The 23,664-nt window shown below is 61.4% G+C and overlaps 8 protein-coding genes across 8 annotated transcripts; 3 read left to right on the top strand and 5 right to left on the bottom strand.

The window, feature by feature from the left end:
• Nucleotides 1–295: 295 nt before the first annotated feature.
• Nucleotides 296–2,981, bottom strand: JDV02_003774 (uncharacterized protein). The gene is made up of 3 exons (XM_047984937.1): nucleotides 1,637–2,981; nucleotides 1,180–1,581; nucleotides 296–1,085 (listed from the first exon to the last, which is right to left on the bottom strand). The coding sequence occupies exons 1-3, from the start codon at nucleotides 2,114–2,116 to the stop codon at nucleotides 393–395; spliced, it is 1,575 nt and encodes a 524-aa protein (XP_047840912.1). The 5' UTR covers nucleotides 2,117–2,981; the 3' UTR covers nucleotides 296–392.
• Nucleotides 1,636–7,409, bottom strand: JDV02_003775 (uncharacterized protein). Its single transcript, XM_047984938.1, has 2 exons — nucleotides 2,492–7,409; nucleotides 1,636–2,436 (listed from the first exon to the last, which is right to left on the bottom strand). Exon 1 carries the CDS (start codon nucleotides 5,556–5,558, stop codon nucleotides 3,090–3,092), a length of 2,469 nt encoding a protein of 822 aa, XP_047840913.1. The 5' UTR covers nucleotides 5,559–7,409; the 3' UTR covers nucleotides 1,636–2,436; nucleotides 2,492–3,089.
• A 1,232-nt stretch (nucleotides 7,410–8,641) lies between these two features.
• Nucleotides 8,642–9,893, top strand: JDV02_003776 (uncharacterized protein). The gene is made up of 3 exons (XM_047984939.1): nucleotides 8,642–8,985; nucleotides 9,097–9,237; nucleotides 9,389–9,893. Exons 1-3 carry the CDS (start codon nucleotides 8,818–8,820, stop codon nucleotides 9,545–9,547), a joined length of 468 nt encoding a protein of 155 aa, XP_047840914.1. The 5' UTR covers nucleotides 8,642–8,817; the 3' UTR covers nucleotides 9,548–9,893.
• A 560-nt stretch (nucleotides 9,894–10,453) lies between these two features.
• On the top strand, nucleotides 10,454–12,407 carry JDV02_003777 (uncharacterized protein; the record flags this gene model as incomplete). Its single annotated transcript, XM_047984940.1, has 2 exons — nucleotides 10,454–11,756; nucleotides 11,815–12,407. 2 exons carry the CDS (start codon nucleotides 10,454–10,456, stop codon nucleotides 12,405–12,407), a joined length of 1,896 nt encoding a protein of 631 aa, XP_047840915.1.
• A 494-nt stretch (nucleotides 12,408–12,901) lies between these two features.
• CCT7 (T-complex protein 1 subunit eta) lies at nucleotides 12,902–15,361 on the top strand. Its single transcript, XM_047984941.1, has 4 exons — nucleotides 12,902–13,138; nucleotides 13,229–13,395; nucleotides 13,481–13,802; nucleotides 13,866–15,361. The coding sequence occupies exons 1-4, from the start codon at nucleotides 13,093–13,095 to the stop codon at nucleotides 14,999–15,001; spliced, it is 1,671 nt and encodes a 556-aa protein (XP_047840916.1). The 5' UTR covers nucleotides 12,902–13,092; the 3' UTR covers nucleotides 15,002–15,361.
• On the bottom strand, nucleotides 15,068–18,430 carry SPT10_2 (Protein spt10). Its single transcript, XM_047984942.1, has 2 exons — nucleotides 18,169–18,430; nucleotides 15,068–17,959 (listed from the first exon to the last, which is right to left on the bottom strand). Exon 2 carries the CDS (start codon nucleotides 17,857–17,859, stop codon nucleotides 15,457–15,459), a length of 2,403 nt encoding a protein of 800 aa, XP_047840917.1. The 5' UTR covers nucleotides 17,860–17,959; nucleotides 18,169–18,430; the 3' UTR covers nucleotides 15,068–15,456.
• Nucleotides 18,431–18,710: 280 nt separating this feature from the next.
• JDV02_003780 (uncharacterized protein) lies at nucleotides 18,711–20,442 on the bottom strand. Its single transcript, XM_047984943.1, has 3 exons — nucleotides 20,371–20,442; nucleotides 19,380–20,316; nucleotides 18,711–19,323 (listed from the first exon to the last, which is right to left on the bottom strand). Exons 1-3 carry the CDS (start codon nucleotides 20,399–20,401, stop codon nucleotides 18,798–18,800), a joined length of 1,494 nt encoding a protein of 497 aa, XP_047840918.1. The 5' UTR covers nucleotides 20,402–20,442; the 3' UTR covers nucleotides 18,711–18,797.
• A 207-nt stretch (nucleotides 20,443–20,649) lies between these two features.
• JDV02_003781 (uncharacterized protein) lies at nucleotides 20,650–23,521 on the bottom strand. The gene is made up of 3 exons (XM_047984944.1): nucleotides 22,745–23,521; nucleotides 21,805–22,678; nucleotides 20,650–21,748 (listed from the first exon to the last, which is right to left on the bottom strand). Exons 1-3 carry the CDS (start codon nucleotides 22,916–22,918, stop codon nucleotides 20,778–20,780), a joined length of 2,019 nt encoding a protein of 672 aa, XP_047840919.1. The 5' UTR covers nucleotides 22,919–23,521; the 3' UTR covers nucleotides 20,650–20,777.
• Nucleotides 23,522–23,664: the final 143 nt, after the last annotated feature.

The following is a 23,664-nucleotide window of genomic DNA, read 5'->3' on the forward strand; positions in this document are numbered from 1 at the left end:
GCAGACATCACCAGCCAGAAAGATTCGAGGTGCAGCTCGTCATCGACTCATGTCGGGGCCGCTGTGCGAACAAGCACGACGGGCGCGCGCCAGGTCACTGGACCGATAGAAGATTCTCGTGACTTACAAACGTAAATAGATTTCATATATGAAGTACAATACCCTGCATAATCGTACTCTACCATGACTATTAGTCAGGCGGAAAACCAGGCATCATGCGCGGAGAACCTTGGCTTCCCTGGTCCAGGTCCAGGACGCTAGGTACATAGCATAGACCTTGCTTCAATAGTACGAACTCACTATACACGTGCGTATTGATCTGCCGAGAAAGGCACCGAGTAGTCTCAGAATACACTCCAGTGTAAACGTCTCATTGGGTATGTACGCGTCCCTCAGGGCTGATGGCGGATATAAAGCGTCCGATGGTCGTCAAACCACCAATACAGCTCGCCCTCCATGGGAATCTCGTCCCACTCGTACTCGTAGTCCAAATCCGGCTCCTTGCTATCCGTCAGCGACCAAGACCGCACAACCTCGTAACCCCCGGCCTTGTCGATCCTGTGGTACAGCGCGAGAGGGTCGTGGTAGATATCCCCCTCCACATCCCCCGTTCCCCTCTCCTCCGAGCAGTCCCCCAGCGCAGCCAGTGACCCGTCTTCGTAGCCCAGCACCATCCCCCGGCACGGCCTATTATTATTCTGCACGTAAGGCGTCGTCGATGCCCTCATGTGCAAGAGCTTTAGCTGGTTGACGCCGCGCAGCGACGCCACCGACATGTAGCCAAAGTGCGCGGCAATGGCCCAGCCGCGGCACTTGACGAGGGCGGCGGGGGGCAGCGGGGTGGTCGACGGCTGCTGCTGCTGCTGCTTCTTCTTCCACGAGCCTTGGGCTTGCCCCATCGCAGAAGCGGCACCGAGATCCGCGCGCGGCGGTGATGATTGGAACCTGGTGTCGGTGTAGAGCAGGTGCGTCGTCGTGGCGTCGCCGATCTGCTTCCACCGGAGGCCCCTGTGCGGATTGCCGACCGCAGAGCGCGGGCTGATGTACCGTCCAAAGAGCTGGAACCTGCCTGTGCTCGTGATAATCTTTGCATCATGTGTCAGCGCGCACACAGCGCCTTTGTTGGCCGGCTTTTGCCTGAAGCAGGATGAGACGGAGACCGGGGGGGGGGACGCATACAGCCAGGGCCTCGTTATGTGTTGTTTTCCGACACACGCTCGTGGCGGCGCAGGTACAGTCTCGGACCCAGACCTCGGCAATACTCTCGTTGTCACTCAGAGGCAGAAACAGCGCAGTGAGCTTCTTGCGCTCAGACGGATGCAAGTTCGCCTGCGAGGGCGCGGGAGCGGCACTTATGCCCCAGGTGTAGTGAGGGTGGATGGCATAGACGGCGCCCTGGGAGCAAAAGACTGTCAGGCCGCGGAGCCCGTGGAGGCTGACGCAGCGGACTCGAGGAGTGCTGAAGCGCTCTGAGAACCACGTAATGTGTTGAGCCGGCGGGGGGTGCGGGCTGTCCCATATCTTTATGCGCGTGTTTAGGGGTGCGCTCCCGTCTGACGGTATGAGCCTCATAAAGGGGCCCTGTTTTAGGAATAAGTACTCGTCCGAATACGCACGGAGGAACAGTAGTAAGTACCTTGACCGCACATGTATAGCCTTTCATGGTGTCGACACGCTCGACAATATATCCGGTGCCCCCGTGCTGTGGACTCGCCGTGTCGTCGTCGTCGGCGGACACGCGCTCCACGGACACGACTCCAAGCTCATCCAGACACAGTCGTACGAGAAGCTCTGAGGCCTTTGACGGGGATGTTGTCATGCCATCCCAGCGATTCCACGAGCCCAGCTCCCCGAGCGACAGCAACGTTGCCTCCCTATCCCGGTCCAGGAGCGGCTCCATGAGCGGGAACCTACCCAGCGCGGAGAAGTAGCGCCAGAGACACGACTCGTGACACATGCCGTATATCTGGTCCAAGAGCTCTTGGGGGAAAGCCCGCAGCCTTTTGAGCCAGACGACGTCTGTATCGATGGCATCGTCAACCCCAAGGCGCACGAACGCTCGGGACGGCGAGGCGCTCACGGCCATGATACTCCGCGGCACGCCCCGCGTCCACATGCCCAGCGCCAGCAAGTCCTCCAGACCCAGCCGCCTCCCGCGATGCCTCTCAATCGCATGGAAGCAGTCCACGTGATAGAAGAAGAAGCAGGCGTCGTCGTCGTTACCCGCGCCGACACACCCGCGGCACAGCCGCCATAGGCTCGTGCGCCGGCGCTCGTAGACGGTCTGGTGCGCGAACCTGCAGTCCAGGGCCGGGAGCCGGAAGCCCAGCGTGTAGCCCGCGAGGCGCCGATCTTCTCCGTGGCCAAGAACTATCGTCGTGTTTCGGCGCGGCGACGACCGGATTCGTTAGCTTATGTACGACACGATACTGATTTCTGGATTCCCCTCCATCTAAGCCACTGAGCCCCCAAGGGAGAACATGAAGCGTACCGGCAGCGGCCATCTCGCCGCGCAGAATGTCGTGCCGGCACAGCACGCAGCAGCACGGCGACTGCAGGCCCAGGTGCGCACACGGACGGGAGAAGACCCTGCCGTCAACGGCGGTGACTGTGTCATGCGTGCTGCGCGCCTCGGGAGGCCGCACGACAGTCCGTCGTCTGGTTCCCGGCGCGGGCGGCGCTTGCCGTGACATGACAGACAGTGACTGACCCTGGCGGCGCAATCGTCTCTCGCTCGCCGCTAGGGTTCGAAGAGTGTCGCGGAGCGCTTGTCAACGCGGATGCTTTGATGGTGGAAGCATGGCAGCATCTAGTTGCTTCAGGATTTTTATTTTATTTTTTCTTGGTGTTGCGAACGCGGGTGCCTGCTGAGAGGACGCGTGTGTAGTTGAGACGTTGGGAACTTGAAGTGCGTAAACGAATCACGATGGTTTAGTGCGAGACACGGCGCGGCGCCTTTTCAGCTGACTGGAGCCTCGGACGGCCCCCCCTAGGTACTTTGTTTGTAGTAATCGACATTAATTCACTAAATACACCCAAGAATATGCCACTCCCAATACAGCAACTACAGCTACCAGGTATCCCTTCATCTACGACCGCAGAGGCAGCTTCTCGGCGGCCTTTTGCCACAGGCCGTTGCGGGGCCACGTCCACTTGGACAGGTATTCCGGGTCGACGCCCGTCTCAAAGGCGTCGTTGGCGGCCTTGATCTGCTCGTCGAGGAAGGCCTGGCGGGCGGTGGCGCCGCGGTTGCGCAGGTGGGACATGCGGTCGATGGCGTCGATGGCGAGGCTGAAGCGGTCGGTGCGGTTGCGGATGGCGAGCTCGAGGGGGGTGTCGATGTTGCCCTTTTCCGTGTAGCCGCGGACGTGGACGTTGGAGCTGCCGGGCCGCTTGTAGGTCAGGCGGTGGACCATCCAGGGGTAGCTGTGGAAGTTGAAGACGATGGGGGTGTCTTCGGTGAAGAGGCTGACCCATTCGCGATCCGAGAGGCCGTGCGGGTGCTCCGACGGGTGGATGAGCACGAAGAGGTCGACGACGTTGACGTAGCGGATCCTGAGGTCGGGGAAGTGCCGCAGCAGCAGGTCGATGGCCGCCAGCGTCTCGTGGGTGCTGATGTCGCCGCACGACGCCATGACCACGTCGGGGTTCTCGCCCGCGTCGGTGCTGAACTTGGGCCACATGCTGATGCCCTTTGTGCAGTGGGCGACGGCCTCCTCCATGGTCAGGTACTGCAGGTGGTCCTGCTTGTCCGAGACGATGACGTTGACGTAGTTGACCGACTTGAGGCAGTGGTCCATGACGGACAGCAGGCAGTTGCCGTCGGGCGGCAGGTAGACGCGCACCACCTCGGGGCTCTTGTTGGCCACGATGTCGAGGAAGCCCGGGTCCTGGTGCGAGAAGCCGTTGTGGTCCTGCCGCCAGACCACCGACGTGAGGAGGATGTTAAGCGACGCCACCTTGTCGCGCCACCCGACCTCGAGCGACTTTTCGATCCACTTGCAGTGCTGGCCGACCATGGAGTCGATGACGTGGATGAAGGGCTCGTAGCTGTTGAGCAGGCCGTGGCGGCCGCTCAGGATGTAGCCCTCGAGCCAGCCCTCGACCGTGTGCTCCGACAGCATCTCCATGACGCGGCCGGCGGGCGCGAGGTTGCCGCCGTCCTTGTCCTCGTCAAAGTACTCGCCCATCCAGACCTTCTTGGTCACCTCGTAGACGGCGCCGAGCTTGTTGGACTCGGTCTCGTCCGGGCCGAAGAGGCGAAAGTTGGTCGGGTTCTTGGCCATGACGTCGCGCAGGAACAGCGCCATGTTCTTCATGCTGCTGCTCATGTGCGTGGCCGGGCGGTCGAAGGCGATGGCGTAGTCGCGGAAGTCGGGCATCTTGAGCGGCTTCCTGACGACGCCGCCGTTGGCCACGGGGTTGGCGCTCATGCGGCGGTTGCCCTTGGGCGTGAGCTCCCGCAGCGCCCGCTGGGGCGCGCCGTCCTTGTCGAAGAGGCGGTCCGGGCCGTAGCTGCGCATCCACTTCTCGAGCGTCTTGAGGTGGTCCGGGTTGGAGGCGGCGCTCGTGATGGGCACCTGGTGGGCGCGCCAGAAGCCCTCGAGGTACTCGCCGTCGACCTTGCGCGGGGCGCTCCAGCCCTTGGGCGAGCGCAGGACGATCATGGGCCAGCGTGGGCGCGGCGTGGCCCTGCCGCTCTCGCGGGCGTCCCTCTGGTACTTGCGGATCTTGCCGACGGCGTACTCCATGGTGGCGGCCATGGCCTGGTGCATGGTGTCGAGGTCGTCGCCCTCGACGAAGAGCGGCTCCCAGCCGTAGCCGACGAAGAGGTCGCGGATCTCGTCGTGGGTGATGCGGGCGAGGATGGTCGGGTTGTTGATCTTGTAGCCGTTGAGGTTGATGACGGGCAGCACGGCGCCGTCGGTGATGGGGTTGAGGAACTTTGTGCTGTGCCACGCCGTGGCCAGGGGGCCCGTCTCGGCCTCGCCGTCGCCCACCGAGGTGAGGGCGATGAGCTCCGGGTGGTCGTAGACGGCGCCAAAGGCGTGCGAGATGGAGTAGCCGAGCTCGCCGCCCTCGTGGATGGACCCGGGCGTCTCGGGCGTCGCGTGCGAGCCGATGCCCCCAGGGAAGGAGAACCACTTGAAGAAGCGCTGCATGCCCTCGACGTCGAGCGACTTGTCGGGGTAGACCTCGGAGTAGACGCCCTCGAGGTAGGACTGGGCGAGGACGGCAGGCGCGCCGTGGCCCGGGCCGGACACGTAAAAGGCATCGATGTCGTACTTTTTGATGAGCCGGTTCATGTGCATATAAGTGAAGATCTGGCCGGGGGCGGAGCCAAAGTGGCCCAGCAGGCGGGCCTTGAGGTGCTCCTTCTTGAGGGGCTCTCGCAGCAGCGGGTTCTCCTTGAGGTAGATCATGCCCAGGGCGAGGTAGCAGCTGGCGTGGAAGAAGTCATTGTAGACCTCGATCTCCTCCTTGGAGAGGGGGTTGCCCTTGATGGTCGAGCGGGCCGGGCCAAAGGCCGAGAGAGACTTGTCGTCGTCGCCGCTCATCTTGTCGTCTCGTGTCGTCTCGAGCTATAGGAACCTGGACGAGGCAAAGCGAGGATCTGGTGATGCTACAGTGAAGGTGGAGAGGCCTCGAGATGAAGGGGGTGGGACAGAGATTAATGCGATGCTGCAAGGCAAGAAGACGGGGACGAGAGAAAGGGGACGAGAGGGGACGAGGCGGGCGAGGCGGGCGAGGCGAGGTTGCACTCGCAACGGCACGATATATAGCAGGAGAGTCGCAGCATCGCCGATTCGGCCCACGGCCTTCCGTCGAAGCTTATTTCAAGGCCGGGGCGAAGTCGTGGACCAGCTCCTCGCACTCAACACGTCACTTACACTCAGCCGAATGCATGCAGCCAACCCCTCCAAGGGGAGGGAGGGGTGTGCGAGCGAGAGCTTGTGTGGATTGGAGCCATTGGCAGGCCGTGGCATAATTGGGCGGATGGATAAGTAGAACGAGAGGCAGACAGAGAGTGGAAAGATGGACGGCAAGGAAGGGAGGTGTGTGGACGCGGAAGACTCGGGATCATGCATGATCCACGGGCGTCGACATGAGATGGAGCTTCGCGGCGGGAAGCTGCCGGGTGTGGCTGCCGCCCGGGGGCAATCGGGCCTCCTCCTCCCCCTTGGCATGGAAGCATGGGGTACAATGTACTTCGTAGGCTGTACTGTACTGCGTGCTAGCATTGGCGGATCAGGCCACGGGCAATTGCTCGCAGCAGCAGCAGCCCGGCGGCGTCGAAAGCATCCAAGGATAAAAAAAAGAAGATTGATTTGAGGGCGTGTCAGGAGTGGTAAGGTAACGTTAGTTAGTGGTGGCGGTGGTGGTGGAACCACCAGTGGTTGACGTCGTCGACTTCGACCGTCTTAGATCGGGAGCGACCTGCCGGGTGCAGGGCGGGACGCGCCAACGGCGAGGTAACGGCTAACAGATGCTCGCCGGCCGGTCACCCGTTGCGAGGTGCTGCTAGTGACGGGACCAACCCCAACGCAGGTCAAGTCGGCCCATATTTGGGCGCCACCTATTGACCACCATGGTGCCACCTCCTGCAGCTGCTGACCGGGCGGGCAAACCTCCAAAGTTAATCATTGTTGCTTGGCCTGCACGGCAGTCGGGTAGGCCGGGTGGTGAATTGATGAATGATGATGATGATGGGCAGCCCCGAGCCCCCGGGCGCGTGCGAGCTTGGCGCGGACCGGAACGGGCTTGGTAGAAACTTGGTATGTGGGGTGGTCTTTTTCCTTCTGGCAGCTATTGTCTAACCACTGTTTGTGATGGCATCTATCTCGGAACGTATCTTGTCCAGTCCTGATTGTCTGTCCGTCCGTCCGTCAGTCAGTCGAGTCGAGTGGGCAGCCTGCATGCATCCCCGAGCCGTCGGCCTAGACCAATACCTGTACCTGTATACTGTACTTGTACCTTTACCAGGGATGCGCCGGTGCCCGCTTGCTCGTGGCAGCTTCTCATCAGCTCTTTCTCCCCCTCCTCGGGCTGAATTCGTCCAAAAGGGCCCAAGGGGGAGGCGAAAAGACACAACAACCAATGCAAGTGTGATGCGATGTGATGCAAAATTCGCGTCCAGGCCCGACCAAATCCACGCGCTCCGTCCCGACGGGTGGGATGATGTGCCTCACAGAGCAGTTGCTCCCGAGGGTGCTGTCACTGCTGTGCTGTCTGCTCTGGCTGGTCTCTCCATCTGACGTCAAAGTGACGAGACTCGGCGGGTGGGCGCCCGGGCAGTGCCACCACAAATCTTCCACCCCTCCCTCCCCTCTCAAGCACTCTCAAGCTCTCTCGCCCCAAGGCGGGGCGGCCCCTGTCTGACAACTAACAGCAGCCTTCTTTGTTTTTCCTGTTGTCTGCCATTCTTCGTTTTCTTGTTCTCCATGTCCCGGCAAGGCACCCGGAACAAACACACACACACACACATATACACACACATACACACGGATGAAATACTAGTCCCACCACCCGTCCAGGTTCGCATACGAGACGAAAAAAGCGACCCGCAGCGGCACCGAAGCTAGCAAACCCTCCCCTGCCGTGTCTCCGGCCCAGGCAGCTCCTAGCCGGGCTCTGTTAGCGGAAGCATCTGAGACACCGCAAGACTACTTACTACTACTACCACCACTCGCACTACGGCACCTGCAAGCAGTCAGCCGTAAAAATAGTTGACGACATCGTCGCGGTAACGATTGCACCAGATGGACTACTACCACGCGCACAGGCCCGAGACGCCCCAGATGCCGGATCCGCCCACGGTGCCCTCGTTGCCGGGGACAGGCGCCGGGGGAGCATCCGGGCCCGGCTCTGGGTCCGGAGGAGGCGGCGGCGGCGGCGGCGGCGCGGGCGGCCAGGACGGGCCGGCCGACTATTGACGGTGCGTGCGCTGAGGATGCCTACTCTACTCTGATACTCCTTCTCCTGTATTTTTTATGTCTGTAGTTGTAGAGGCAACTGTTCGTTTCCAGTGCTTGACCGTTCGGGGTGAGACGGCGACAGAATCGGGTAGATTGAGGCGATGGGCTTGGGGGCAGGCCTCTATGGACATGGGAGTGGGAGGATGATGATGATGACGACGACGACGACGACGACGACGACGACGATTATGGGCAGGAAACAATGGGGGGCAACGATGGCAAAAGACGGACGCGGCCGGCTCCCGCGTCGTGTACAACGTATTCACCATGAGATTAGAATGCGCATACTATAGCCACCATGGATGGCTCATCTCTGCATCCAACAAGGGTGTCCTGCCTGCAGGGCCGCCATTGCCCCTCGTGCAACTGCCATCTCGTGAGTTCGTGACCAGCGGAGGGCGAACTTCACATGGGCATGCTGCATGGCGTTACATCTCGCCTCCGACCTTTCGTCTTCCGAGTTTGGGGACGCAAGAATTTAATTTGACAATTTTTTGGTCGCCGTGCTCGACGCTGCTCAATGTCTAATAAGCAATACTCAAACTGTTCTCCGTCGCATTGACGGTAGGTATTCACGGCTTTCGCTCTCATTACTCTATTATTACGAAACTCACTCTCTCACTCACTCACTCATTCACCAACTACCTCTGTACGCTGCCGTCGTGCCGGCCTGCTCCACCCCCACACCAGCCCGCATGCTGGAATCCACAACCACAAACCGCATGGAGAATGACATCCCGATTCCCACCCGTTCGTTTCTGACGTCGACGCCCAAGCATCTCACACATACATCACCGTCACTCTCTCACCCTCCAGACACCATCACCACCCCACGCCCGCCATGGACGGCCCCGGCAGCACCAGCACCAGCAGCTCCCTCTCCCCCGAGGCCATCGCCCTCGCCGCCCGCATGTTCGACTCGGCGCGCACCGGCGACATGCCCATCTTCCAGCAGGCCCTGCCCGCCGGCCTGCCGCCCAACATGACCAACGACAAGGGCGACACCCTGGTACGATATCGCCCGCCTGGCCTCTCATCCTCCCCCCTTCTTTACCTACTTCGTACCGGGTAAGAGTGAAGAGATCAAATTGCTTACCTTGCTTCTTCACTCTCCGTGCAGCTCATGCTTGCCGCCTACCACGGCCACGCGGCCCTCGTCCGCCTCCTCGTCCAGCACGGCGCGGACCCGAACCGCCTCAACGACCGCGGCCAGAGCCCCTTGGCCGGCGCCGTCTTCAAGAAGGAAGACGAAGTTATCGAGGTAAGTCAATCACAGAGGGCTCCTCCGCCCACCATCATCATCGGCTCCCCGCCCCCCCGCGGGTGCTCTGATGCTGCCTGTCGTTCGCGTCGCGAGAGAGAGTGTGAGAGAAACGGTTTGCTGAGAGAGAGAGCCTATGGCTTCTTCGCAGGCTCTGCTGCAAGGCGGCGCTGACCCCGACTACGGCAACCCCAGCGCGCTGCAGTGCGTCGCCATGTTCAAGCAGGAGGAACGCTGGCAGGCCAAGTTTGAGGGCGCGCCGGGACGGGGCAAGGCCCAGCCGCCGGATGCCCCCGCGCCCAAGGCGTAGGTAGTTAGGTAGGCGCGACGTTGAAGACTCAAAGGAGAAGAGGCTAGGGCGCACGGGGCAAGATACCCAGGTGTGGAAGCGGCGCGGTGCGGTGTGCCTGGCAACGCGCCCAAGGATGATGGACGGGGCTACACTCTCGTCGAGGTGGATTCATGGCATTGAGGTGTAGTACGTTGAGTGAACATCTATTGTACAGTGTACCATGCGCGCACAGTGAGAGGGGGTCTTGGAAGGTGACTCTCCGTGCACTGCGTTTTCGTTCGACGCGCTGTCGCTTTACAAGTCTCAACGTCAAAGGACTGGCTGCTCTGCGGGACATGGACCACCTGCTTCTGAACGTCCAGGCCTCGTACACACTGTGCCGCGGCATTAGTCGTCCTCTCGTCTCGTTGATCAATGAACGGCTCGGCATGTCCTTGTGCAGGCACAGTTTCAGCGAAACGTGCGAGTTGCCATGGCTTGTTGTAGTGGGTGGCTCGTCGCGTTCACTCTTCTTCCGTCCCCCCAGTACGGCAAGAAGCATATCAAAGTCTATCAAAAGGCACCCCGAGCAGTCTGTGCGTCGTGCAGAGTACCAAAGAGCGCCGAAACAGAACACACGACGCCGTTCAGCCAAAGGACATGAAGACGAGCCACTCATCCGGAAGAGCAAATAGCATAGCCATTGCCGCCAACTCTTGAACATGATCTACACAATGAGACCTCTGATTCTTTGAGCCCAATGTATATAACTACGCTCCCCCGACGCCTTCATTATTCGACCTTTTTCATCTTCCCAACTCTCTCCCTTGCCCACCAGTATTTCTCCCCCTCCATCAAGACCTTCAATACCATCATTGCTAGGCCTCAGATCCTCTCTCAGGAGACAGACGTTTTCATCCCAATCGATACCCACCATCAGACACAATGGTTTTCGGGCGCCGCAAGAAGAGGAGCTATCGTGATGAGATCGTCTTCGTGCGCTATCCCGCTAAACGGTCGTCGCGTCGCGGACACGAATCGAGCCGCCGGCGGGATGCTTGGTCGGGGCCTGCGGCAACGGATGGTCCCACCGCTTACGAAGACGACCGTCACTACAACGAGAACCGCCATCGTGCCCGCTCGGGCGTCGTAGAGAGCGGACACTCGTATCTAACGCGGCGCTCTGCAAGGACCAACGCGGAGGAGCTGGGAGGAGGCTATGGTCACGGCCAGCGGTGTCCTGGTAACTCTCACCTGGCAGTCGAATCGTGCATCCCCCCGCCTTTGCAACCCCATGGGAGCCGTCGTGCGGCGACGACCGTCAATCGCCCTGGCTATCATGACGACGGGTACGATGAGTATGGCCGTCCTTGCCGGGGCATCGCAGAGGAGACGGGGTCGGAGTGCTATGGGAATTATGACCCGGACACCTTGGTTACGACATCCTACGACGACGATCATGACCGTGGGCGCGACCAAGACTATGGCCAGGCCCCATGCCATGAACAGGCCTTTGACTACGTTCAGAACGATGACCCGGCCTATGACTATGATCAGACCGACGACCACCAGGGCTTTGATCAGATCGACGACCGGGGTTATGATCAGAATGGCGACCCGAGTTATAGCCAGACCAACGACCAGAGTTATAGCGAGATCAACGACCAGAGTTATGGCGAGACCGACGACCAGGGTTACGATCAGACCGACGACCAGGGTTATGATCAGACTGACAATATGGACTCTGACCAGGCCGACAGTGTTCAAGCCTATGGTCAGGCCGACAACATGTACTCTGAGCAGAGCGATGCCCAGGCCAACGACATGTACTCTGGTGAGACCAATGATCAGGCTGATGACCAGGCCGACAACTTTGGCCCTGGCCAGGCCGATTTCCAGGGTCAATGCCATGATCAGGTCTCTGACCAGGGCTATGATGGCGACACTGAGGACGATCATACCCAACAGAGTCAGGGCCGTCGCCGCCAGAACTTCGCAGAGGGCATGCCCTCACAACATCCGAACAGACGCCCTGAAGCAACAGCAATCGGCAGTCACCCGACCAACCATCGCCATGGCCAACAAGGCAACCGCCATCATCAAGCGACTATCACAGAGAGGAGGCAGGAACGGTGGACCCAGCAATACCAGCCGGGGGAACAAGAGTCCCCGGACAGCGCCATGACCGACGAGCAGGCCCCCTCTTGTCCCAACATCCCCGAGCCACTGTCACTCGAGTTCACCGAGGGTATACACCAACATCTCGGGATCGACTGGGAGCACAACCCGCTGACAGCCTCGCTCAGGGACCCCGGCCGCTCGCGAAACAGACAGGCCCGTCGCCCGAACAATGGCCACCCCACCCACGCCCGAGATTACGCTGCCAGAGTTCCGGCGTCTTCTGCCCGAGTTCCAGCGGATGCTGGACCAGCCCCAGCCGATAGGCAAGGAGCTGGACAGTTTTCTTCCCGACGAATGCCACAGCGAGCCACGGCACGTCAGCCCCCTAGTCAAGGTCCTGGACGAGCACCTCGCGAAGCGCTCGAACTACAGAGATGCAGCACTCCCGTTCTTCACAGAGGGCAGGAACGTGGCGGTGTTGCTCGGCCATCTGAGAGCCGTCTGTCAGCGGGACACCGGGGGGAGCGACATCGGCGGAGGCGTCACTGAGCGGAAGGTGGACGCGCGTATCAGCGCCGTCATTAGTATTGTCATGAGGCGACCGACAATGGTGCTTTGTCAGATAAAGGGGCAGGCCGAGGATCCGACCTTCACTGAGGCGGATGAGGAGTGGTACAAGCTCATGACGCTCAAAGTCCAGCTGGAGGTGTTATTGAGTGCAGTGTATATTGCACAAGGGCCGCCTGCGCCGACTACTTGGCAAGCTTCGGTGGAATAGACAGGGATGGCGTTCGCGGCGGACTCTGGCAAGCGTTTTTGGTTTCGTTTCCTTGACCCCTTTTGTTTTCTTTTATCTTTAGCACGGCGTTGAGAGAGCGTCAAGACTGGATTGAGAGCGACGTGATCCGTTCTATGCTTCGTTGTGAGTGTCCGAGTGCAGGATCCGTGAGCACCGCAAACCCTGATGCCACATGTCGCGATGCCGTCTTTGTTTGCTATATGTAATCATACTTTGCCATTGCCGTTAGGATAGGTACCTAGGGAACAGGACGGAGGTTGACCCTGATGACGGACAAAACGATGCCCTCCCACGGATGAAAATGAAGAATGGACGTCGGTTGAAGACATGGTGGGGCAGCTTCGAATCAAATGGAGGGGCAGACAGGCTCATCAAGCACAGTATAGAAAGGTACGTACTCGTGTGCTCCCGCCCACACAGTGATTGGTCCGTGCACGCCGCCGGGCAGAGCCAGAGGCTGCAACATTTTTTGGCCCTCGAACTGCCTGGACGCTGGAGCTCCGACGACACCAACACTGCGACACACGCCCATCACCACCACCCTTTCAACCCGCCCTCGCACGCCCCCGGCCCTCGTCGTCGTCGTCTCCCTCCTCCCCCTTCCCCGCCCACATACAGCATCTCGCCGACGCGTCACGGCAGCAGCACGCAGAACCCGCCCATCATGTCGTTCGGCGGGCAGACGCCCACCATCATCGTCCTCAAGGAAGGTAAGCGAGCTACCCCACCGCCCGCGCGCACCCCCTGAGCATCGCGAAGCGAAGCTGCTTGAGCCACGCACGCATACTGACGCCCGCCAGGGACCGACACCTCCCAGGGCAAGGGCCAGATCATCTCCAACATCAACGCCTGCCTGGCGGTCCAGGCCACGATAAAGCCCACGCTGGGCCCCTATGGCGGCGACCTGCTGATGGTGGACGAGAATGGCAAGCAGACCATTACCAACGACGGTGCCACCGTCATGAAGGTTCGAGCCCCTCCCGCTCACCCCCGTGCTGCAGCGACTCAGGTAGTCAAGGCAAAGCAAGGCCCAAGTGCTAACCCCAAGGCAGCTCCTCGACATTGTCCACCCCGCCGCCCGCATCCTCGTCGACATCGCGCGATCCCAAGACGCCGAGGTAGGCGACGGAACCACCTCGGTCGTCGTCCTCGCCGGCGAGATCCTCAAGGAGGTCAAGGACCACGTCGAGCAGGGTGTCAGCCCCCAGATCATCATCAAGGGCCTGCGGAAAGCCTCCCAAATGGCCGTCAACAAGATCAAGGAGATTGCCATCAGCACCAACGAGGGCAACCGCCGCGAGACCCTATCCAAGCTGGCCGCCACCGCCATGACGAGCAAGCTGATTAAGCGAAACACCGAATTCTTCACAAAGAGTGCGTCCCCTTGAAGCAAAGCAAGCCTTGGCTGCCGTGCCCGATGCTGACCCCCGCCTGCAGTGGTTGTCGACGCCGTCCTGTCACTCGACCAAGACGACCTCAACGAGAAGCTCATCGGTATCAAGAAGATTCCCGGCGGTTCCCTCACCGAGTCGCGCTACGTCAACGGCGTCGCCTTCAAGAAGACGTTCTCCTATGCCGGCTTCGAGCAACAGCCCAAGTCGTTCAAGAAGCCCAAGATTGTCTGCCTCAACGTCGAGCTCGAGCTCAAGGCCGAAAAGGACAACGCCGAGGTGCGCGTCGAGCAGGTATCCGAGTACCAGGCCATCGTCGACGCGGAGTGGCAAATCATTTTCAAGAAGCTCGAGGCCATCTCCAAGACGGGCGCCAAGGTGGTGCTGAGCAAGCTGCCCATCGGCGACCTGGCGACGCAGTACTTTGCCGACCGCGACGTCTTCTGCGCCGGTCGCGTCGCGTCCGAGGACATGGAGCGCGTGGTGCAGGCCACCGGCGCCACCATTCAGTCGACGTGTTCCGACATCCTCCCCGAGCACCTCGGCACGTGCGGCACCTTTGAGGAGCGGCAGATTGGCGGTGAGCGCTTCAACTTCTTCGAGGAGTGCCCCGAGGCCAAGACGTGCACACTGGTGCTGCGCGGTGGCGCCGAGCAGTTCATAGCCGAGGTGGAGCGCTCGCTGCACGACGCCATCATGATTGTCAAGCGGGCCATCAAGAACCACCTCATCGTCGGCGGCGGCGGCGCTGTCGAGATGGAGGTCTCGGCTTACCTGCACCGCTTTGCGGACAATAAAATCACCCACAAGCAGCAGGCCATCATCAAGTCCTTCGCCAAGGCCCTCGAGGTCATTCCCCGCCAGCTGTGCGACAACGCCGGCTTCGACGCCACCGACATTCTCAACAAGCTGCGCGTCGAGCACCGCAAGGGCAGCACCTGGGCTGGCGTCGACTTTAGGCACGAGGGCGTCGCCGACATGATGGAGCGCTTCGTTTGGGAGCCCGCTCTCATCAAGGTCAACGCCCTTCAGGCAGCCACCGAGGCCAGCTGCTTGATCCTCGGCGTCGATGAGACCATTCGCAACGAGGAGAGCGCCAAGCCCCAGGCACCCGGGCAGCTGCCTCCCGGCGCGGCGCAGAGAGCGGTCCGCGGCCGGGGACGAGGCATGCCGCGCAGGTAAAGCGGGCCCGGAAGCAAAAAGGAAAAAGGACCGGAGTGGTTGAAATGGTCTGGTTTTTTACATTTTCTTCTTCTTTAATACGGGAATGGATCTGTATGATACCTTAGATATGAGAAGAAGAGAAGGGGGAGAAAAACAAGACGACCACTTCTAGACTGGACACGAGTCGCTCCCTCTGTTTCAACTGTCCTGCCGGCCCGTCTCTGGCAATGATTGCCACCCCGAGACCGACTCGGCTAGGACGCGGATTGTGGAAAGCATGCATGCGTAGTTTCAGACGCCGCTGAGGCATCCCATCCCCCTCTTGATGTGTCAGACCGCTCTGTCCTGTAATCAAATGCGCCAAGCTCTCCGTGATGGGGAATACAAGAACAAAACGAAACAAGAAAGCCGCCGGGCTAGCCACCTAAAGACGAAGAAACATTACGTTTGGTCCTCATGTCAGTGGCCGTCAGTTACCCTCCCGCGCCGTCGAAGTTGACGTCGTACAGTCCCCTATCTGCCGCTGCCGCCTCGCCGCCTCTCCTCCCGCCATGGAGGCCGTCCCCGTGGCCATCAACGTCCACGTCCACATCCACGTCCACATCGACACCGTCATCGCCGCCGCTGACCATGTCATCGTCTAGGCCATCGGGCATGTCCGCGTCTTCTTCTCCTCCGCCGCCTCCGACGATGCCTTGTGTGTGGGATGGCTCGCCCGGTGGTGCTGACGCTGGTGCTGCTTCGCTGGGGAGGTGCGCAGCATCGTCAACGACGACTCCCACACCGACGTCGACATCTACGCCCACGTCCACGTCCACGTCTACGTCTACGTCGTCGTCCTGCTCGATGAGCATATCGAGGTCGCGATCGACAGACGAGGGGTCGGCGTCCGCGTCCGTCTGGCCGGGGACGACGACGATGCCGCCGCCGGTAACAACGTCCTCCACGCCCACGCCCACGTGCACGTCATCGTCGTCGTCCTCGGTCGCGTTGAGGAGGGCTTGGAAGTCGGCGTGCTGGTGGTAGTGGTCAAAGGGGCTGTCGTCGGGCGTGGGGTGGGCGTCGGCGTGCGTGTGGGCGGGCGCGGAACCGTCGTCAGTATGAGACTCGCCGCCGCCGCCGACGCTATGGTGATGGTGGAGGGGGTTGGTATGATGATGGAGGGGGTCGTGGTGGTGGTGATGGTGGTTGATGATCTGCGGGTCGATGGGCTGGTATACGTCGGGGGAGGAGGCATGGTGATGGCCCGTCGGCTGGTCCTGCAGCATGGGGTTGTGGTGGTGATGAGGGCTGTGATGATGGTGGTGAGGGTTGTGATGGTGGTGGTGGTGGTGGTGATGCGCGTGGTGCAGCGCTTGGTCGGAGGTCGCGTGCGAGGGCAGGACGGAGATGTCGCTTGGGTTGGCGTAGGCGCTGCTGGGACCGGCTGTTGGACTGGGCGGCGAGAAGGCAGACATGAGGCCGTGGTTGTGGCTGTTGTGGTGGTGGCTCTGATTCTGCTGCAGCGCGAGGACCCTCTCGGCCGCGTCCAGGGGCTGCTGACCTTGGTGGTCGTGGTGGTCGTGGGCCATGTGGTGGTGATGGGCGTCTGTCAAGGTGCTGCCGCCCGGAGCGCCATCCACGAGGGTCGGAGTCGTGGCCGTGGTTGTGGCATCCGTTACCGTCGCCGCCGTCGTCGTCGCAACCGGCGTCGTGGCCGCGCTGCTGCCGCTCCCCGCCCTCCTGCTCCCGCTCGCGGACAGGCCGCCTCCGTTGTTGTTGGTGTTGTTGCCGCCACCGCCGCCGGGGCCAACAGCAGAAGACTTGCCCAGCTCCTTGCACTCGCTGCAGGCGCGGATCACGTCGCTGACCGTCTCCTTGATCCTGCTCCAGTGGTAGCGCTCGGCAATGGTCGCCGTCGTCTTGTTGATGCCGCCGTGGTGCAGCGCGTGCACGCCGCGCGCAATCTCGTACTGCCGCACCGGGTCCGAGATGACCTCCTTGTCCTTGAGCATCAGCTTGTCCCCGGCCAGCAGCTTGTAGTGCGTGGCCGCGCTGCGCAGGCGGCTCTTCTCGGCGCGGTCCGCCCCGTTGGGGTACTTGCCCGTCTTGAGGTAGTAGCGGATCTTGTCGAAGCGCTCTTCGCTGATGAGCTCGTCGCCATTGCCGTTGCCGCCGCCGCCGCCGCTCCCGTTGCCGAGGCCGCCCTGGGGTAGGTCGCGGCCGTAGATGATGGCGTCGATGAGCCGGTCGGGGTGGCTGCGTAGGCTGCCGCACGCCTTGACCCGGCCGATGCGCTTGAAACCCAGCGCGTCCCAGATGCGGCACGACGCGACGTTGGTCTCGTACACGAGGTTGAAGACGCTGTAGGTGTAGCCCAGCCGCGGCGCCCAGTCTATGTACGCCTCGCCCATGAGGCGGCCCACGCCGCGGTTACGCGACCCGTCGGTGACGATGAAGCTGCCGTTGCAGACGTGGCTGCTGCGGCCCGGATAGTTGGGCTTGATGAAGAAGCTGCCCAGGCACTCAGCCGCCCAGTCGCGGCCCTCCACCACCTCTTCAGCAGAGTCGATGCTCCCCAGCAGCATGACGGCCCCGAACGTCTGGAACCAGTAGTCGGCGAAGGCGTCGGCCGCGAGGGGCTCCGTCATGGGGTAGGTGTCGCCGCCGTCGATCTCGCGGTTGAGCTGGTCGCTCAGGTACGCCAGCAGCGAGGGCGGGACACGGTGCCGCGATGCAAAGGGCACAATGGTCGCGACCGTCTGGCGATCCCGCAGCGTGACCTGCCGCGGGACAATGTCTGGTGGCAGCCCCGGGTCCCCGGGGTCCGGGAATGGCGCCTGGCCCGAGACCCGGTAGAGGGTGGGGCCGCTCGGGTCCTCCATAACGGCGGGCATCTCGGCCGACGACTCCGGGCCGTAACGCCCGCGCTCAGGTCAAGTTGCCCTGCGCGACACCAGGCGTCAGATCAGGCGAGCGACGGTCCCGTCGAGCTTTCTGTTATTCATATCTGTCAGCCCCTGACCCTGCACATGCCCCGGCAACCGCTCCCACGCGTGACCAGCATCATGAGCCGTCATCACCATGCAGGAATTGAGGCTGGGCAAAGCCCAAATCCTCCCGTCTCTGGTATGCAAAGCATAAAAACACACACTGCAGCGCAATGCCGCGAGGAGACGGGCCGAGTAAGAACAAAGTCCACGTACCCTGACCGAGCCCTTGATGGTCCAGTGTCCCACAGCGGCCACGGGCCACGGTTGCGGCCGCCCGAGAGGGGCCAGGCCTGCTGCACCTGCCGGCGGCACGAGCCCGGGCTCGCCGACTAAAAAGCCGAAGCCAGACAACGACGGGCATCCACTTGCGCTGGCTCGCTATATGCGTGCTAAAAGAACGGGCGGGCGGCGGGGGTGGTGCGTGTGCTCCGGGGGGCCTGCTGTGCTGAAATGTTCGGTCGTGAGGTGTTGTGCGTGGTGAGGGGAAATTCGCAGCAGGGCGAAGTTTCCAGCCCGGCCTGTCGGGCCGCCCTGTTGATCTGGCGCGACCGGCCAGCCAACGCCTGCCGCCCGCCCCCAACCCAACCCAACCCCGTCTGGGGCTGGTCGGCGAGGGCATTTATCCGTTCCGATCAGCCGGTGCGCCAAACCACGTCCTCCATCCAATTCATGTTATTTATTGATTCAGGCAACAGGCTCTTTTCAATGGTTCGTCTACCACCACATGTCCTCTATCAATGGAACCTTGTTCAATGCCGTAATTTATCCTGTAAAATGGTACAGTTGTTCGCTCTAGACTATATCTGCTATTTGTACATCCGTGGTTCCCCCAATCTCCACCACTATTCCTCGTCCCCCTTTACTGCCGTCTCGATGTCGGCCGTCTTCAACCGAACGCCTTCCAGTTCACGTTCAATCTGGTCCAGGCCCATGTCGAGTTCGGTATCAGCTGGCGCCGCGTCCTCCACCGCATCGATCTCGCCCATCATCTGCGCGATTTCGTCCTCCAGTTCATGTTCAATCGGGTCCAGGCCCAAGTCGGTTTCGGGTTCAGCTGGCGTCGCGTCCACCGCCTTGCCCATCATCTGCACCATGTCGTCCTCGCTTACTTCCAGCTCGACCGCTCCATACTGCGATCGCAGTATGTTTTGCTCTTCCTCCGTGAACCCCTGGATACCGGACTGTAGCCGACCCATGACCTCCTTTTGCTTCTGCACCGCCGCCCTCGCCTCCCTCATCATGTGACGCGACAGCTCAGGTGGCGTGTGCCACGAGACACTGCCTTGGGCAGCATCGGCCTGCCTCCTCTTCTGGCCCTTTTCTCCAGCCCTGCCGAGGACTCCAGCAACGACGGCCATGCTTCGTAGACTATGAAAGCTGTCAGCGCCAAGTGGTTCTTCCAACGAGGTATTCTTCTGGCTCACCTGTCATCGTTGGCAGGAATGGTATACGTAACCCACGACGGGTCAGCGTTGGTGTCGATGACGCCAATCGTGGGAATGTTCTTGAGACCACACTCGTACAGCAACGTGTAGTTCTCGAGTGGGTTCAGGCACACCACCAAGTCCGGCAGCAGCGGTCTCGCCGTGGCCATGTACATGTCGAACCCGTCGAGCTCGCCGTCCAGGTGGTCCACGACCTTGGTGCTGTGCGATGCGAGAATGACGTCGCGGTTCGTGATGGCGCCGGGCGTCCACTTAGTAAACAGGTGGCACGCGCCGGCCATCGCAGCCGCCTTGGTCACGATCTCCATCTGACCCTTTCGCGTGCCGACAAAGAGGATAACGCCGCCTCGGTACGCGACCTCCTCGACCACGCGAGCCGCCCGCCGCAGATGCGCCGCTGTCGTCTCCAGCGAGATGATGTGGATGCCCTGGCGCACACCATAGATGTACCGCGAGTTGGCCGGGTTCCACAGCGACGTGTTGTGCCCCATGTGCGTCTGCGACGCCATGAGCAGCTCCAGGGTCACATCCTCGGGCGCCGGCGGGTTGCTCATGAGCTGCGTCGGGGCGTATCGCCGCTCGATTTGCGAGCCCAGACTGCGCGTATTTTTCTGGATGCGTTGAAACTCGGCAAATTGCTGCGCCGGCGTCATGAGCTCGGAGCCGATCTGATGAGGCGTCGTCCACGCCGCCTCCCGGTGCTCGCGGGACGAGTCGGCGCCCAGACTCATAATGACCTCCTGCACAGCCCTTTGCTTCTTCTTCTTCGATGATCTCAACGGCTTAGGCTGGTCTGCGGTGGACTGCGGCATCGACCAGGCCAGGGCGGCGGGAGTGGCGCTGTTGTCGGTCTTGACATCGGTAGAGAGCTGTCGGAGAGCGCATCGCGTGACAGTCGGTGTCAGGGCACGGCGGCCTAAGGAAGAATAAGCAACCGACCGAATACATTGCGCGAAAGTAAAGAACCTACCATGCCGCACAGCGACACTTCCGATTATCATTGCGGCGTTCAATGCCAGCTTGCGGCAGCCCGTTGTCGCTGGTCGGCCGGTCTCCAAATTTTAGATCAGGTCGGACGGAGCACCAGGTCACCCGGCGGCCTGGTGCTTGACCACCACGGACCAGGCGTTTTTCCGACCCGCAGTCCACCACCGCCCGCGCGTCCTACTGCACAATAAATATGGACTTTGCACTATCGACGTCTCGAATCGGGCATCCCATTGCATTGCACTTCTTGCACGTCAAGACGGCCGAAGTAGAAATAAATTGGCATGAATGACAAACGAGAATCTATCAAGACAGCATACTATATTTACAATCGCCTACAGCAGACTTCGTAATGTCATTACACGAGCTACAGCGGGTCCAGCGGCCTGCTTATCGGCTGGTTGCTCTTGCAATGGTGAAGACGCCAACAATGACCACGGCCAGGGTAACAATGGCGCCAGGGAGCAGCAAGTCGTTGGGAACGCCAGCAATGAGCTGTTCTTGCGCATGAGAGGTCCGTGACCTCCGCGTGCGACGGCCAGTAGACAGCTCCTCTTCCTCCTCATCCTCGTCTTCCTCGTCCTCGTCGTCGCGAGCTCTCCGGCGCTCGCGCAGGCCAGGGACCGTAGAGGTAGGCGGAGTGGGGAGCGCCACGGGCTCGGGCACAGGCGCGGGAGCAACGGGCGGCTTCTCAGGATCGTGCACGAACAAGTCGACCTTTTCGCGATGGCGCTGACGAGCGAGCACAATGGCCTCGAGCAGATCATTGTCGGTCGTGATGGAGACAGTATCACCCTCGTCATCCATGTAGCTGAGGGCAAACCCGGCGCCGCCCATCTTGCCATCCTCGACAACAGGGACCCCACCGATCCCGTCCACCTCGTTGCCAAGCTTGGCGGCAACGGCCACGACGAACGCCTCCATGCCCTGCGCCGCCGTGACTTGCAGGCGATGAACACGGCCGGACGGCGCCTTGAACTTGAACGGGAACGGGGTCTCCGCTGGGCTGATGACCTCGGGCGTCTCCGGCGCAATCGATCGTGGGGGAGACTCTACACCGGCGTGGGAGGCAGAGTCACCAGGGGCAACGCTGTCGCCGAGGCGGTCGCGCGTGACGTCGGGTGACATGACGCGCGAGCCGAGGTTCGTATGGTGATGGCTCTGGCTGCCGTCGCCAGACATCATAGACTCGGTCTCCTGGTCAATCGAAAGCCAAAACTTGTTCCAAGCAGGACCCTCTCCGTCGCCACTGGACATGGTGTTGATCTGCTCCAGAGTCGCATACGTCAGCTTGAGCACGTCGACCATGCCCACGATTTCACCGCCGTCGTTCATAACCGGGAGGTTGAGATAGTGCCCATCTGCAGCACCAGTCAGCCAGAGGTAAACAACTACATTTAGTAGAAGGGCTTCTTACCGTGCATCTTGCGCAAGGCTGCCTGGATGGTCATGTCCATCGGCGCAAAGTCGGGATGCGGCGTCATGACACGCACAACACTGCAATTGGCAGGATCCAGACCAGGGGCGATAACCCGCAGCACAACATCCTTGCTTGTGAAGATGCCCGTGATGGCGCCCTGATCCTGGACGAGGACGGCTGTGGTGTGGTTCTCCTTCATCAAAGCCGCCGCCTCCTTGACCGACGTGCGAACGCTGACGGTCGTGGGAGGGACGCCGTTCAGGACAGACTCGAGGGTAGGCCCAGACATCTTGCTGCGGAGAGCCTCGACGTACTGGATGATCTGCTGGGGCTGAGTGGAGCCCAGCTCCGAGTGAACGCCCTCGAGCGCATCGTAAAGCTTCCTCGACGACGAGTACGCGCGCTCGAGCTTCTCCATGGCGTCGTAGAAGCACTTGGTAATGTCGAGAACGCCGGAAATGTCCTGGTTCTCGTCCATGACGGGGAGGTGGCGGAAGCCCTTGCGGACCATGAGGTCCAAAGCGTCAGTGGCACTGGTGTCGGTTCGGGCGCACAGCGGATTCTTGGTCATGATCTCGGCAATGGTCACGTTGGCAGCTTTCTGGCCGGCGCCGACGACACGGAAGGCGAGGTCCTTGGCCGTGAAGATGCCAGCAATTCTCTCATCGTCGTCGGTGACGAGGACACAGTCCTCTCGCTTCGCGGCCATGAGCTGGGCGGCCTCGGAGACGGTCGTCGCGGGCTTGATCTGCAGGGCTGGACTCGGCTTAAGGGCCAGGACAGTGCCAGGGGGCGCCTTGCGGGTATGGCGGGCGCGGTTCGTAAGGTGCTTCTTCTTGGAGAGGTCGTTCTCCATCTTTCTGCGAATGGCCTAGATGGACGCCTGCGGTCAGTCTTCTTTCTCGGACTCGGAGAGGCATGGGATGGCATCTCGTACCTCATCGCGCTTGGACTGCTTCTGCCGACTCGCGCTGACCGAGGAGCTCGTCTCACTCGGCTGGCTGTCCAAAACGGGGCGAGGGATGTTCGAGCCGCCAGCAGGGCTGTTGGCAAATGGAATCGCCCCCCGGTTCTGGTTACGGTTGGGCGTCCCCCTCATTGTGCCAGACATGACGGGCGGTGTTTTCAACGACGGGCGGCCGTTGAGGGAAGCTTGCGGGTGTCAAAGTCAATCGGTGCGACGCGCAGGAAACGAGTCGCGTCTGAGTTTCGGCGCACGGGACGTGCAGCAGGATGGAGCAAGCGGGTGCAAGCAGCCAGTGCCACCGGGCAGGAGGGGAGAGGTGCTTCCGAGGAGGCAACCCAAGAGACTCTCGCAGAATTCGGGGTTGGAGGTGAATGGAAAGATTTGGCTTCGCTTCCGCAAATTATCGTGTCCACGAGGCCCCGGCTGTTGACCAGGGTCGGATTCTGGTCCGAGGGGCAGCCGTGCGGGAGGTTGCGGATGACGGTGCCTGGGTTCCAGGTTGGCTCCTCAAGTGCTGTAGTAGGTGGCGTTCCAGCGAGGCTTCGGCGCTGACCAGCAGAGCCACAGCGGAGGCCAGACCACCTAGGCTGCGCGTTATAGCCCCTGGCTGCTGAGCTGCCCTGCCCACTGAAGGCGGTGTCGGGTGGACCCGACCTCAGCGCTGTCTGGTGGGAACCACCTGGGCAGCTGAGGTGCTCGGGGCATCTTTGGCGGGTCGGCGGGCGGCGCCTGGGCGGCCCAGGGGACGACGGGAGCCCAGGCAGCAGCGGCGGTCACCTGGAGGCTGGCGGCCGCGGGGACGGAGCCCGACTCTGCTTGTCCGCTTTAGGGTGCATTTCGTCACGACTCACAGCCAACGAACGGCCTGTTGTTCCGACGCGCGACCACGT

This window comes from Purpureocillium takamizusanense, chromosome 3, assembly GCF_022605165.1.
Source record: "Purpureocillium takamizusanense chromosome 3, complete sequence".
Taxonomy (NCBI): Eukaryota; Fungi; Ascomycota; class Sordariomycetes; order Hypocreales; family Ophiocordycipitaceae; genus Purpureocillium; species Purpureocillium takamizusanense.

What these genes read in the sequence shown, in the direction of transcription:
- JDV02_003774 (XM_047984937.1), bottom strand. Translation starts at nt 2,116, where the DNA reads ATGTGGACGCGGGGCGTGCCGCGGAGTATCATGGCCGTGAGCGCCTCG. An exon ending in GCTATACATGTGCGGTCAAG is followed by an intron (nt 1,582 to 1,636) that starts GTACTTACTACT and finishes TTCCTAAAACAG; the next exon opens with GGCCCCTTTATGAGGCTCAT. An exon ending in CACATAACGAGGCCCTGGCT is followed by an intron (nt 1,086 to 1,179) that starts GTATGCGTCCCC and finishes CATGATGCAAAG; the next exon opens with ATTATCACGAGCACAGGCAG.
- JDV02_003775 (XM_047984938.1), bottom strand. Translation starts at nt 5,558, where the DNA reads ATGAGCGGCGACGACGACAAGTCTCTCTCGGCCTTTGGCCCGGCCCGC.
- JDV02_003776 (XM_047984939.1), top strand. Translation starts at nt 8,818, where the DNA reads ATGGACGGCCCCGGCAGCACCAGCACCAGCAGCTCCCTCTCCCCCGAG. An exon ending in ACGACAAGGGCGACACCCTG is followed by an intron (nt 8,986 to 9,096) that starts GTACGATATCGC and finishes CTCTCCGTGCAG; the next exon opens with CTCATGCTTGCCGCCTACCA. An exon ending in AGGAAGACGAAGTTATCGAG is followed by an intron (nt 9,238 to 9,388) that starts GTAAGTCAATCA and finishes GCTTCTTCGCAG; the next exon opens with GCTCTGCTGCAAGGCGGCGC.
- CCT7 (XM_047984941.1), top strand. Translation starts at nt 13,093, where the DNA reads ATGTCGTTCGGCGGGCAGACGCCCACCATCATCGTCCTCAAGGAAG. An exon ending in CATCATCGTCCTCAAGGAAG is followed by an intron (nt 13,139 to 13,228) that starts GTAAGCGAGCTA and finishes GACGCCCGCCAG; the next exon opens with GGACCGACACCTCCCAGGGC. An exon ending in ACGGTGCCACCGTCATGAAG is followed by an intron (nt 13,396 to 13,480) that starts GTTCGAGCCCCT and finishes ACCCCAAGGCAG; the next exon opens with CTCCTCGACATTGTCCACCC.
- SPT10_2 (XM_047984942.1), bottom strand. Translation starts at nt 17,859, where the DNA reads ATGCCCGCCGTTATGGAGGACCCGAGCGGCCCCACCCTCTACCGGGTC.
- JDV02_003780 (XM_047984943.1), bottom strand. Translation starts at nt 20,401, where the DNA reads ATGATAATCGGAAGTGTCGCTGTGCGGCATG. An exon ending in AAGTGTCGCTGTGCGGCATG is followed by an intron (nt 20,317 to 20,370) that starts GTAGGTTCTTTA and finishes ATTCTTCCTTAG; the next exon opens with GCCGCCGTGCCCTGACACCG. An exon ending in ATTCCTGCCAACGATGACAG is followed by an intron (nt 19,324 to 19,379) that starts GTGAGCCAGAAG and finishes CAGCTTTCATAG; the next exon opens with TCTACGAAGCATGGCCGTCG.
- JDV02_003781 (XM_047984944.1), bottom strand. Translation starts at nt 22,918, where the DNA reads ATGTCTGGCACAATGAGGGGGACGCCCAACCGTAACCAGAACCGGGGG. An exon ending in AGCAGTCCAAGCGCGATGAG is followed by an intron (nt 22,679 to 22,744) that starts GTACGAGATGCC and finishes GCGTCCATCTAG; the next exon opens with GCCATTCGCAGAAAGATGGA. An exon ending in AGCCTTGCGCAAGATGCACG is followed by an intron (nt 21,749 to 21,804) that starts GTAAGAAGCCCT and finishes CTGGTGCTGCAG; the next exon opens with ATGGGCACTATCTCAACCTC.